Source organism: Telopea speciosissima, chromosome 3, assembly GCF_018873765.1.
Source record: "Telopea speciosissima isolate NSW1024214 ecotype Mountain lineage chromosome 3, Tspe_v1, whole genome shotgun sequence".
In the NCBI taxonomy this organism is placed as follows: domain Eukaryota; kingdom Viridiplantae; phylum Streptophyta; class Magnoliopsida; order Proteales; family Proteaceae; genus Telopea; species Telopea speciosissima.
The window spans coordinates 24,643,106-24,657,031 of NC_057918.1; the positions used below are offsets into that span (position 1 = coordinate 24,643,106).

The following is a 13,926-nucleotide window of genomic DNA, read 5'->3' on the forward strand; positions in this document are numbered from 1 at the left end:
CTTTGTTCCCATTTTACAGAGCTTGAGAACCCTTCACATTGGGAGTAACCCACAAAATGAATTCTCAGTCTCTTAAAACACACATCACCTTACCCATCCCATTTAGCAAGGCAAAGACAAAGCAAACCACTTACTTCATACATTCCAAAAAACTTCTAAGGAAACATACATTCATACATTCCAAAGCAAACCACGAAAAAAATTCTAAAGGAAACATCTGAACAAGTCTTTTATTATCACACACATACATTCATACATTCCAAAAAAAAAAAAAAAAGGGAATGCTGAGAATGAGTAAAACCTGCTTGTCTCTTATTATAACACACACACACACACAAAAGGAATGCAGAGATTGAGTAACAACATGCCTTATTGCATCATCTAAGTAACAATCAGATAGAATTTGGAATGATCAGCTTATGGTAGCTTAGGCAGAGGATGTTTAGTCTTTGAAAACAGAAACCACAATGAATTTCCATTTGCCAAAGTCAGGAATTTTGGTTTCGGAAATTGCATCGCATCAGTAGAACTCATTACCTTCACTAGATTTACACTTAATTAACAATGCTAAGTAATAGAATTAAATCAAATGTAAGTGGATTAGGACCATGTACAGTTCAGAGGAAGGAAGCTTTTGGACCATCCAAGAATAATGAACAAATTTGCACAGCAATGCCATACACACAAAGTCGTAGTCCTGACTTATTTTCTTAAAAATAGAACAGTTTCTTATTTTAGTCATATTCAATTGAATACAGTGACTAGTGATTAAAGTATATGTAAGAAAGGAATTAAATAAATACAAAGGACATGGACTAAGGCAGTGAAAATGGAAGAATTAAGCAGAAAATGAAGCTACAGAAAGATTGGAGTGTAAGAAAATTCTTGGCCTTACCTCGATTACTTGGGTAGTCAAGGGAGGATAAAAATGATTACTGATTCTATACCATCGAGATGGTAAGAAAAAAAAATTTCACTTGACCTATGGTAAATCCCCAATACAAAAAGTTAATATAGCATAAATATCTGTCGTTCTTCCATCAACTTTCATAAAAAGACTTCAGAGGTAAGTATAGTAGATTCATTTCCTAAATGCTCACATGTTGGAGACAATATTACTATGCAAATAAAGAGATCATTGCAAACAAGGGCAATCCATAAAAACCTGACTAGGCAACAAAGGTCACTTCATTATACAGAAATTCATTTTGAACTCCTTCCCCAGTTCCCACTAATTTGTTAGGAGGAAATGAATACGATCCTCACTCAAAAGATGTTCCTTGACAATTATTTTCGATTTATCCCAAAGATTTGATAAGCTATAACCCTCCACTGTGAGTTCTGAGACTGCTTACCTCATTACCAGCTAATAAAATAGGCTAGAAATCTCTACTAATGCAATTGTTTTTGCCCAAGCAGAGAATACATATGGAGATCACAGCCTCACACAGCATAAATAATTTCTGTTTGATTAAAAGTCACTCTAATCATCATCAAAAAAAAAGGGGAGAGGGGGCGGGATCTATTAACCAATTCAAAATCTGAAAAATTCACTTGCTAAGATTCTGCACATCCATCAAATTAAAAGTTTTTTTTTTTTTTGGCCAGGCTTAATTCAGAATCAAGGCTCTTGCTTTAATTATTTCTATCAATTAGGAAGAAGACGAGGGTAAAGAGAAACAAATCCAATGTTCTGCTTAAAGCCCTAAACAAGAGAGACCATAATAAAGTGATTTCAAAGTCATATTAGTAAATAGAGAGTCTGAAACAAGAATTCCTTTACATTGGAGACAAAATATAAAGGTTCAGAAGCGTTGTGAGAGAAAGCAGAGGCTTGATCATCTGATCGGCTCATAGTAATCGGAGCGGTACTTATCGTGATCAACAACTACGATCGCATAGACGGCGTAAATTATGCCTGGGATGTAACCCAATAGCGTCAAGAGCAAGCAAATGCAGAATTCAATCTGCAACCCAATAATAAACAAGAAAAGAAAAACAATTATTTGCTAATGAAACCGAGAAAACGGAGGAAAGGGGTTAAAAAAAAAAAAGAGGGAGAGATCATACGCTGCAACAACCATGTCGGAGGAAAACCCCCAACGGAGGAAGCAAAATCGCAATCAGGATCTCGCAGAAGATCGCTGTACTGCTAGCCATTTCTGATGCTCAACTGCAGCACACCAGCCGAGAGAGAAGAATCAGAATAAGATAGATGGCTAAGCGGGTCAAGAGATAACAGTTTACCACAATTGGCTTTATGACAGTTCGTATCATCAAAGCGATCTTGACGGCTCACCAATTATCACGAATTCACGAGACTCAGGAGCGGGTGACTCGATTCAATCCACGTCCTAATGAGCTAAAAAAGGGTCCCCATCTGGGTAGCGGATCCGGATTCTTAAGCAAGGTTCAAAATCCAGGTATCGCACTCGGGATCGGTCATAGCCGAAATCTTTTCGGATCGGGATCGGATCAATCCAAATCGGCCAGGATCGATCAACCCCCCCCCCCCAAAATTGTTTTTTTTATGGATCGGATCATGTATCGGCCAGAGTTGATGGGTGTTATGACCTCAGGATCGGATCAACCGATATTATCTGAATCAGATTGATCAAAATCAGTTGGTATCGGTCAAGATAATATAAAAAATTAAAAAACAAACTTAAAAACTTTGAAAAAATTAAAAAAATATTCAGTTGGATCGATAAAGGATCGGATCAGCCGATCCAACCGAGTTGGGCGATCCAATCAACGATCCAGTCAAACCTTGTTGTATCGGTGAAATCTTGAGATCCTCGACCGGTACCGATCCGATCCGGCCAATATTGGCCGATCCGATCCAATACCTCAAACCATGTTCTTAAGGATAAGGGCATGGTTCTAAGTATTGGTATCGTATCGTCCATATCGGGCGATATGTATCGATTTTACTAGTCACCGATACCGTATCGGTAGCGCAATACGGACAAGGGGTAAAATGGTTAGAAAACTCGTTTTTTAAATTCAGGGGTATTTTTATCCAATACAACCGATCCATGCCGATATCATATCGGTATCGTATCGATTTTGTGGGTCGTAAATACCCGTTCCGATACCGTGCACTAAAACCGTGAAAAAGGGGGAAAACGATCTCTACTTGGTGGGTGTGGTGTTTCCTACGTCCTCCCACCGAGCACCATGAAATGATGCCTTTGCCCCTGGGTAGATACTCAGGCGTCCTCCCCCACTGGCTCAGACGCTTGTGTAGAGACCATACGACCAAGTAGAGATCTCTTGCCCAATAAGGGTAATGGATAAGCTCGTGCTTTTCTACCAATCATTGTCGCTTCCTTGCCTTGCCCTTGCTTGCATGATCAGATGAAGCCCAAGCCCAAGCCCAAGGTCAAGTTATAACTTACATTTAACATGCACTGCCTGGATATTTATTGTAAAGCAAGTGGACAAGCGATCAATCTTCAGAAATCCAGCCTTACCTTCAGCCCGAATACTCCAGTGCGCTTTAGGAGATGGTTTTCACGCATCTTGAAGGTTCGATATGGTGAGGGGCCCTCCAAGTACTTGGGATTGCCTTCGGAGATAGGGGTGTCCAAAAAGGAAGTGTTTAAGGAGCTAAGTACTAAATCCTGCAACCGCATCAAAGGCTGGAAAAATCAGCTCTTATCACATGAAGGTCCGGTTGTGCTCCTCAAATCTATAGGGTGCTCCCTCTCGAGTTTTGCGGCAGCTCATTTCTCTCTTCCTACCTCACATCATGATGTTCTAAGACGGGCCATGACTAATTGTCTTTGGGGACAGAAAGGGGATGAGAACAAAATCCATTGGATTTCTTGGTCGCGTCTTTGTCGCTCAAAGGAAAAAGGTGGGTTAGGTCTCAAGGACCCTATTCTACAAAATAGGGCGCTCGTATCCAAGGTGGCTTGGCGTCTATGGTCTGACCCTAACTCGCTTTGGGCCCGTTTTCCTAAAGCCATCTATCATCCAAATTCTGATTTCCTTCACGCTACAGTGGGCCATCGCCCCTCCTGGGCATGGTGAAGTATTATTATTGGAAGGAAGGTGTTACAAAATGGCTTACTTTGGCAAGTTGGAACTGGAGCTGATATAAAGATCTGGGAAGATAATTGGATTCCCTCCTCCCCCACGTTGAAAGCCCGTTATCCCAAGCCGGTGAACTGCAATTTAAGCAAAGTGTCAGAGCTCATTGATCCCATTAATAGGGTTTGGAAGGAGGAATTACTGAGAGAGTTCTTTCACCCTCCGGATATAGCGGCCATCAAGCAAATTCACCTCAACATATTCCCGAGGAATGACAAGCAGGTGTGGGGAGGTGCAAGAAATGGGCAGTTTTCTGTGAAAACTGCCTACCACACTCAGGCCAATCAACGAGACCACCTTGCGGCTGGCCAGGCTTCATCGTCTAACAGAAAGGAGTGGGAAGTAATTCCTCCCACGGTGTGGAAGCGTATTTGGCAATGTAGGACATGGCCGAAGATTAAAAACTTTCTGTGGAGGTGTTGCGCTGAAGGAGTAGCGTCGGGGGAAGGGCTGGCAAAGAGAAATATTCCTATTGATCCAAGTTGCAGAAGATGTGGATATGAAAAGGAATCTATTAACCATGTTTTACTGGAGTGCCCATTTGCGAGAGCCACTTGGTTTGGGAGCGACCTCAATTTCATCACCCCGACTGATGATACTTCGCCATTTATAGCTCTATTTCTGCAGAACTGGGAGAACTTTAAGTTTCCTTCCAAACAAAGAAGCAGAGAAGTTCTATCTTTAGCCTCTTTTATATGCTGGTTCTTGTGGTTGGCTAGAAACGACCTATACTTTAATGGTAAAGAGTGGAGTCCAGTGGATGTTGTTTTCAAATCTTAGAAGGCCTGGCAGGAATTGGAAGAGATTCGTTATGGATTTGAGAGTGATACTCGATTGGAGGAAGATCAGACAACTTTGCTTCAGGCGTGGCAAAAACCCCCCCCACCAGGTCATCAAGCTGAACTGTGATGCTGCGACATTGGCGAATACCAACTTGGGTGGAATCGGCTTCGTTGCAAGGAATTATTTGGGTGATCCAGTAGCTACAATCTCTGATAGGATGGAGTTCTCCAGTGTAAACTTGGACGAAGCAGCTACTATTTGGCTGGGTTTACTTTGGGCTGTGGAGCAGGAAGTCTCTGAGATTATTATAGAGTCAGACAATGACATGGTCATCAGGTTGCTCAATGGTAATTCTCACAGTACCCCCCTGGAGCTGGATGGAGTTCTCCATGATATTAGGACTATGGCTGACAATCTCAACTCTTGTATTTTTGCTTGCATTCCTAGGGTGATTAACACTGTTGCTCACACCCTAGCCAGGAGAGCCCTGTCCTTGACAAGTAGGACAGTTTGGCAGTCTTCCACTCCTTGGCTCTTGGATTTATGTAACCAAGATGCCTTGTGCTCAACTTGCCCCCCTTTGCAATAAAATTTCTTTCTACCAAAAAAAAAAAAAGAAGGAGCCTACTCAATGTTCCTCTATTATTATCTAGAAAATTCAGTTTTTTCTTGTTATTAAGTTGTCCTACATCCTTTGACCAGTTGGTTCGGATGGTGTATCTAAGATATATGGAAATAGTGAAGGTATTAGTAATCATTTGTAAATTGATGATAGACATTGACAACCATTGATGGTTGTACTTTTCCTTCATGATCGGTGGACTGGTGAAGGAAAAGTATCTTTTTTTTTTATCTTCTCTCTCTCTCTCTTTTTGTTTTTCGGAGAAGTTTGTGTTGAAAGATTAGAAGAACGATAAAGATAGGATTCAATCCCAGACTTAGCTGGCCAAATCAGGAATCAAATTGGTCTCTGTTGATTCCGATTTGGGTCATATTGGAATCGACCAAATCTTTTCTAAGAACCATAGAATCAGCCCTCTAATCTGAAAACTCAATGATCCTAGGATTCTTTACATGATTTAACCGTGTTGGATTAGTCGGCATCGAGATTAGTCACAACAATTTTGATCAGAATCAGCCGATCTTATCTAATTCTCAATTTTTGAAACCATGGTTCCAATGTTCTTACTGTCAAGAGGCATCTTTTTTAGTTCTCCGAAATTGGATCGGGGATCAATCTTGGCCAATATTGATTCGATACCAGTCTGGATCACCTAGAATTAGGCCGAATTAAACAAATTTACCTATGTTTTTAATAATATTTGATTTTTATTACAGTTTTACCATTTATTCATATCACTGGATCGATATCAAATTAGTCGAGACTCAGATCAGTCTCAGCCAATACCAATCTGATCTGAGATTACGAACCATGCTCTTGAGGGCACTTTTTATTTTTTTATACTCATAGGGAAAATCCTAAAATTGAAAATAGGATGCCCAAGCCACTTTGGACCTTGTAAGTAGGTTAGGATAACACCCAACTGATTGACACTCTTAAACAACAGAAATAACATCGGTATTTTATCAAACAGAATTTTAAGTTTAGAATTATCTAACTTAAATTTCATTTTACCTCAAGGCATACACTAGTAGATTTGTAGAGTGGTTTTCTGTAGAGAGTGCCCGGTCATTTGTAGTTGAGGATTATAATCACTCACTCTTAGAGCGTGACTTGGTGGACAAAGAGCAGATGCGCATCTTGGTAAACTAGTGACATATGTGTTCCGAGTTCCCAACTCTTGGGATCTCCAGGATTGTCCCTAGGGAATCCTAGGGTTGCCCTAGGGCACCCCTAAACTGGCTTGGGCATCCTATTTTCAATTTTAGGATTTTTCATGGTCGCCCATGGTGTCCTACTGGAACCCTGTTAGGGTTTGATATGACAAATCAATGCCCAGTCCATCTCTTTGATGTCCCATAAAATATTGGGATCCATGTCATAGAAAAAAGTCATCTCTATTCCATCCCATGGATAGAGTGATCCATCCCATACCCGAATGCGTAGCGGAAAAGAATCGATTCAGGTTACTTTCGCATCCCATAAATAATCATAAAATTAAAGCAATAAGAATTAACATAAATTTGTTAACCTGATGAGCCTCAAGTGTTGCTCCTCCAATAGACAATGGTTCTTCCTCCGATGAGCACTCCAAGTAAACAGATTTGAACCTCCAATGGTGCAGCCAAGGTTCGTCAAGCCAATCCTAGATCTTCTTCAGTTCCTCCGTTGCAGATCTGGGTTTCCAAAACCCTAACTCTCAAAGTCTAGAGAGCTAGAAGAAGGAAAGAGAAGAGATCACAGGAGAGAGAGGGGAAGAGCCAAAATTCGTCCAGAGGGGGGGGGGCAGCCAAAAACGTGGAGCATTGCTGCCCCCCTCTGCGTTTTTTGGTGTTTTATAAAGCCATGGTTTCTAAACCCTGGATGGGAAAAATCCCAGTGAGAATCTGACTCTCTCTCTCTCTCTCTCTCCTTGTAGACTTTCTTGTTTAAACTCAAAGTGTTTCTAATTGATGAGGAAGCAGAATCTAATAGGGAATGATATAATTAATTAATTATTTTAATTTATGGATAATTACAATTAACACCATATCCATTAATTAAATAAATAATCAATTATTTTAGCAAATTCCAAATAACTCCCTACATGATAATAAATTATCATGTACAATCCCCCCCTAATAATCAACACCATCATTATGGAATCTAGGGCATGTACACTAGTACTGCCAAACCCCATTCCATAGTACATGTCCATATAAGAGTGTATGTGTATCTGATCGGGTCCCGCAAAACTCAATAAAATACTTTAATCAAATAACTATATATAGGGGAAAGTTTTCATACACGGCTGTGTAAGCCGTGTATGTGAGAGGGTGAGAGTTTTAAGACATTTATTAATGGGTGGGGGTTTATGACTTTTCCATCTCGTTGTGAGAGGGGACACGATCGTACACACTTACACGGCCGTGTATGAAAACTTTACCCCTATATATAATCTATTATTTTATGTAAAATAAGTTTTTCAAAAACCATTTCTAAAACGGCACTGGATCCAGATTCTGATTCGACCATTCACAGACAATCTCAATCTTGGTGTTCCCCAATCGGGCAATGGTGACCATCTTGAGTAACTCCTTCACTCACAAAGTATTCGCGCATTCCCAGAACACCAGCTTTGACTCACTTGAGTCTCAGTCATTGATGAACCAAAGAATGCGGTCACACTTTGCAATGACAAGGTTCCCTCAGGTATAGGGTCTTGGTGACTCAAGTCTATCCATTCCTACATCTGACAGTAATACATGAGGGAATCGACAAAGTAGATTCTTTGTCAATACGCACATTGAACATGTGAGTACTCACATTCGTACCCTAACATCATATGTCTAGGCATACCCAATGCGGCAACCATATGATAAGGATGCCCAGCCCAAACCCTAGTCGTGAATATCATTTTAAGTAATACTTACGAACACATAATGCTGAAAAAGTTTATATCGCATGTGATAATATTAAACCAAAATGCATAAAGGTTCAATACAAAGTAAAACCGGATTGAACTAGACAGAACCGGGTTTTATGGACACATAAATCCAACACAAAGCCCATAGCCTATGGGATGTTCTTTTAGTCAGGTAGCTAATTTGATCGACCCAGTCAGCCATACATGGCGAAGAGACCTTCTTCGTCAGCTATTTATCCCTGCAGATAAGGAGGCTATCTTGCTGATAAATCTAAGTATTTTTTTCAAGGGAAGACGTTTAGGTGTGGGGTGCTGCCAAGAAAGGTGTGTTTTCTGTTAAATCAACGTATCATTTGCTTGTAAACTTCGAACAATCTGTTACCAATGATCCTGATGCAGCCTCAACCTCACGTTCTCATGGTTGGAATAGAATCCCCGACTCAATCTGGAACCGGGTATGGTCAATGGACTCTCTTCCTAAAATTAAATCTTTCTTTTGGCGTGTGTGTGCGCCGACACTATTGCTACGGGTGATGGTCTCCAAAGGCGGAATTTACAGTTACACATTAACTGTCGGCAATGTGGTGCACCATGTGAAACGGCAGATCATGGGCTCCTTGGGTCTTCTTTCGCCAAAGCAGTTTGGTTTGATTGTAGTTTATCCTACTCACCCCCTAGACATCATGATCCTATTTTTTGGGAATGGATAGAAAGTTGGGATTCTTTATTCCGGCAAGATAAGAGGATGGCTCAAGAATCATTAGCTCGTGTATCTTTTCTCTGCTGGTACCTGTGGCGGGCTAGGAACGACTTTGTTTTCAACACTAAAGCTTGGTCTCCAGAGCAAGTCATATGAGTTGTAGAGGTTACATATTTAGAGTTCAAAAGTGTGCAACCACCAGTGTTGAACAATTCGGGTTTTGTAACCCCACCATCCAGGTTCAAGAGACTTGGCACCCACCACCTACGGACTACCTTAAAGTGAATTGTGATGCTTCTCTTCCTATAGGATCAACGACGGGTGGGTTGGGTGTTATTTTTCAAGATCATCTCGAATCTCAATTTCAGGCCATCTCGATGCCTCGGCACTTCAGCACAGCCATTCAAGGAGAATCACTTGCAATTTGTTTCATCCTAGCTCATGCTATCTCAATGGGTGTTACTCATCTCCAAGTGGAGTCGGACAATAGGGAAGTGATACAATTCCTACAGGGATCAACTCGGATTCCACCATTAGAGGCTTCAGTGGGGCTTTCAGATATAATCTCCATGTGTAACTCTTTTATTTCTATCAATTTTTGCTATATTCCAAGGGATTTGAACTGTGTTGCAGATACATTGGCTAGGAAGGCCTTGTCTATCATGTGTCTGACAGTTTGATCCATTTCTACTACTTTGCTTCTTCGACTTTGTAGGTCCGAAGCATTCAGCTTTTCACATGATCATTATCAGTAAATTTATCTTTTACCCCAAAAAAAAAAAAATCTGTTCGTTTTCGATTATTCATTTAGGTTCAAAATAATGAATACATAAACCAAAACTGAACCAAAATAAGAACACAATTTAAAAACTAATCGATTCAGTTTAATTCAGTTTTGTTTTAGGGTTTTATATTCTGATAGTCCTTCCACCCACAAAAACATTTCACCAATAAATAATATATAATTGCAACTACTAATGTAGATTGACTTGAATACAATGCACAATCCACGAGAAAATAGAAGGTTCTAGTATCATGTTTTGGAAAGAATCAAATAAATATAGTTCAAAATTAACAGTGTATATTATAATCACTTGGATTCATAAGGATGAATACTCAACAAATGTCCCAAATTTCTTGCGACTTAATGATATGTCTTTATCTTAAAAAACTCAATTTATTCTTTCCTTCATCATATCCGGACAAGCTGTAAATAGGATTGTTCCACACAAAACTTTCTTTTGTGCAACAATGGTTTTGGGGCAACTCACAAACCATAACTTTAAACTACTAATATAATTTAGAGTAAATTTGGTTCAATTCTAATAGACTGATTATACCTTTGAAACAAAAAACGAACCAAAAATAGATTCCTTATTTTAAAGCCCAAACCAAATTAATTATACTTCGAGTCAATTCTACCTTTGAAACAAAAAACGAACCAAAAATAGATTCCTTATTTTAAAGCCCAAACCAAATTAATTATACTTCGAGTCAATTCGATCTAGTTTTAAATAGTCAGTTTCGGTTTCAAATTGATTGGTAGTTTATAAAAATGGAGATTGAGCCCAAAGTAATTCAAATTATTTATTTAATCTTGCAACAAAATCTTGCTTCTTTTGGTTGTTTTAGTAATGTCAAAAAATTCCGTTGCCGGGAATCGAACCCGGGTCTCCTGGGTGAAAGCCAGATATCCTAACCGCTGGACGACAACGGATTGATGCTTATTATATCTTCTTAAAACTTCATGGGATATGTAAATTTCCACCAAAAAGGAAAAAATACAATAACCACTCATTGAACTTGTCATATATTGAGGTTTCTCATCAAATCTCCATTCATGAATGTGGTATAGATTCTGGATTATGAGCATTCACTAAAATTACATAACTAGGTATTAGGGAGTGATGGAGTAGATAAGGGTTTTGCACCATAATTTGGCGCTTTGAATAACATCTTAAAACATAATTTTGCAATGGTACTTAATATAGAGGTGCAGACTTTGGCCCAGTGAGACCGAGCCCACCGCGAATCCACCCAAAACTTGCAGGGCCTACACCTGGTTCAGGCAAGTTCAGGTAGCAGTCTCGGTCTCAGTATCGATCATGGTCAAAATCTTTTCGGATCGGTCCAAAGCATTCAAAAAATATTTTTTTATGAATCGATTCATGTATCGATCAGGATCGATAGATGTTGTGATTTCGGATCGGATCAGACCGGTATCGGTCAAAATAATATATAAAAATATTTAAAAAAAACTTAAAAAAATAATAAAATTATGCTTCATCCGTGAAAAAATTACATCCACCTCCCTAGAGGGAGTAGGTGTAATTTTTTCGAACTACAGAAGATTGAGGTGATGTTGACACTTGACATGAAAAATATAATATTTTGTTAATATAAAATATATATATATATATATATATATAAAAAATGTGTTATGATAATATTGAAATGTGACGTTGACATGATTAAGTATAAAATAATATTATATAAGTCATTTTATGACTTAGTCTTGAAGTGACCACTGAGGCACTGACCAGTGACAGGAATCAGAACTTCAAACTAAATATTATCGTTATGTATATAGTAATAATGATGAAGTTCTCGGATCGGATCGGCCGATCCAAACGAGAATCCCAAATCAGGTACCGTTCTAGTAAAATGTCAAAGGATCGGTCGGTATCGGCTGAAGCCGAGCCTGAGATCAGATCAATCCAATCCGAAATTACGAATCATGGGCTGTATATATGTGTGTAAGATAAGGATTCTTTAGGGTATGGAGAATGATATCATCCATATGGGTCCATATAGACTCATTTGGTTAGAATAGGAGAGAAAGTGTCATTACAGATGAGAGGGATATATTGGAATATGCACAAGGGTGGCACTGCGGGTTTGACGAGGGTCATAATGTACGCAGCCTTACCCCTGCTTTAACGAAAATATTGTTTTCAAATTCAAATCCATGACCACTTGGTTACAATGGAGCAACCTTACCATTGCACCAAGGCCTGCCCTCGTGTTTAATATATATTACACGTATAAATATTTAAGTTCAAAATTATATTTTTCAAATTTTGTGTAAAAACTAGGAAAATTATTATTGTCACATGGGTTTGTTAACTTTCCAAATCTCACAAGACCCCTATTTTGCTACGTGGACAAATGATGATGTATCCATTCCAATCATTGGATAAAGAAGACCTGGTCTAAATTACCCACTTATCATATTTTAGAATCAAATTCAATTAAATGCCTCCTTGAGTATTGGCATGCATCACGCATATGTCCATGCATGTATACCAGTATTTTAACTATTATTATGCACTCTCTCAACCATAAGCAATATCAATCTCTCCTGTGATTTTTGCAGATGTAATAACAAAAAGTTGTCACACCAATAACTATCCTAAAAATAAAATAAAATAAAATTGATAAAAATTGGGCCAAACCCACCCCACCCCACCCCACCCCACCCTGAACCAGCAAAGACAGTTGTGGGTTAAGATGTCCAAGCCTAACCTCGGGCCCGGCCAGACCTGGCTGAGCCCTAAGAACTCCTTAGCCCTAGTTAATATCTTTGGCAATGATTGGAGAGCATACTTCAACTAAGAACAATAGGGTGCTTGTCTTTTGTGTGTTTGGATATATAGGTATATATATATATACTCTTGGGTTAAGGTTACACGTTCAATATGATAATGAAGGATATAACACTATATGGAAAATTGGGACAACATAGTGATTTACTTGATTATAAATGGCTATGGTCCCAAACATAGCCAAAAAAAAAAAAACTATGAATTATTTTTTATATTATATAATCATTTTCAATACAGAACCCTTTGAAAAGGACCAAGCAAGCCTTACCAAACCAAAAAAAAGACTAAGCAAGGGAATAAAAAGAAATAAAAGAAACCCATTTGAAAAGGAAAATTTGTTTGGTGACAAATAGAAATAAATTCTAAGTTTCTGACTTGATTTTTCTTTTTTCAACTTGGATTATTTTATGGCAAGACCAAGATAGGCCTTTGATTCTTCGCGTGTTTATATCATTATTATTGTCATAATGCATCTCACTTAGTTGTTGAGCAAATCTTAAATTCAAGAGAAAAAGAGACATCAAACCCTAGCCCAACCCAAATAAACTGACCTTACATTGGTCCCTTAATTAAATTTAAGACCAACCAACTAATTAACAATCTGGTCCCAATGGATTTAAAGTTTTTGCAAATTATCATTTGGTCCTATAGTACTAAATATAAACTAGTTGAGCAGATATCATTGATATTGAATATAGAAGAAGATCAATTATAAGGGTGTGACTCCTGATTTATAATCACTAAAAGGTCCAATGAAAGGAAATATGTCGAGGTCCCCTACCTTTCCTATCTATTATTGTTCTATGGATCTCCCAATGATTGGAGAGAATCTTTTTTGTAAACATAAAAATTCATTAAATGGTGAATCATATGATTGAGATAGAACTTTAAATTTGAGATTTGATTGATATATGGTTTCTAATTCCTTATCGCTCTACGACTTCAAACGTAAATGATGTATGCACATACTAGAAGACTTTCATATGGTCCTATTATCGGCAATGATAGATCAGATAGACCCAAATTTTGTGCCTAAGTAATGCCTAGGGTTTTTGTTCACATGTTAAGTTTCATCCCAAAATGTAGTTGGCCATATGTTAATTACAATTTTAAAAATTTGCTAAGAAAATAGAAAATTTTGAAAAAATAATTGAAAACAAGTGAACGACTGAAAATGTAAGAGAAAATGCCATTACATGGAGAGACATGTGAT

At 38.5% G+C, this 13,926-nt stretch overlaps 1 protein-coding gene and 1 non-coding gene across 2 annotated transcripts; both read right to left on the bottom strand.

Moving 5' to 3' along the window:
• Window positions 1-1,672: 1,672 nt before the first annotated feature.
• On the bottom strand, window positions 1,673-2,207 carry LOC122654395 (hydrophobic protein RCI2A-like). The gene is made up of 2 exons (XM_043848467.1): window positions 2,071-2,207; window positions 1,673-1,967 (listed from the first exon to the last, which is right to left on the bottom strand). The coding sequence occupies exons 1-2, from the start codon at window positions 2,158-2,160 to the stop codon at window positions 1,839-1,841; spliced, it is 219 nt and encodes a 72-aa protein (XP_043704402.1). The 5' UTR covers window positions 2,161-2,207; the 3' UTR covers window positions 1,673-1,838.
• Window positions 2,208-10,753: 8,546 nt separating this feature from the next.
• Window positions 10,754-10,825, bottom strand: TRNAE-UUC. Its single transcript has one exon. It is a non-coding gene; the product is annotated as a tRNA-Glu (tRNA).
• Between the last annotated feature and the right edge of the window lie 3,101 nt (window positions 10,826-13,926).

Coding starts and splice junctions, on each gene's coding strand:
- LOC122654395 (XM_043848467.1), bottom strand. CDS start 2,160: ATGGCTAGCAGTACAGCGATCTTCTGCGAGATCCTGATTGCGATTTTG. Junction 1,968..2,070: donor TCCGACATGGTTGTTGCAGC/GTATGATCTCTC, acceptor ATTGGGTTGCAG/ATTGAATTCTGCATTTGCTT.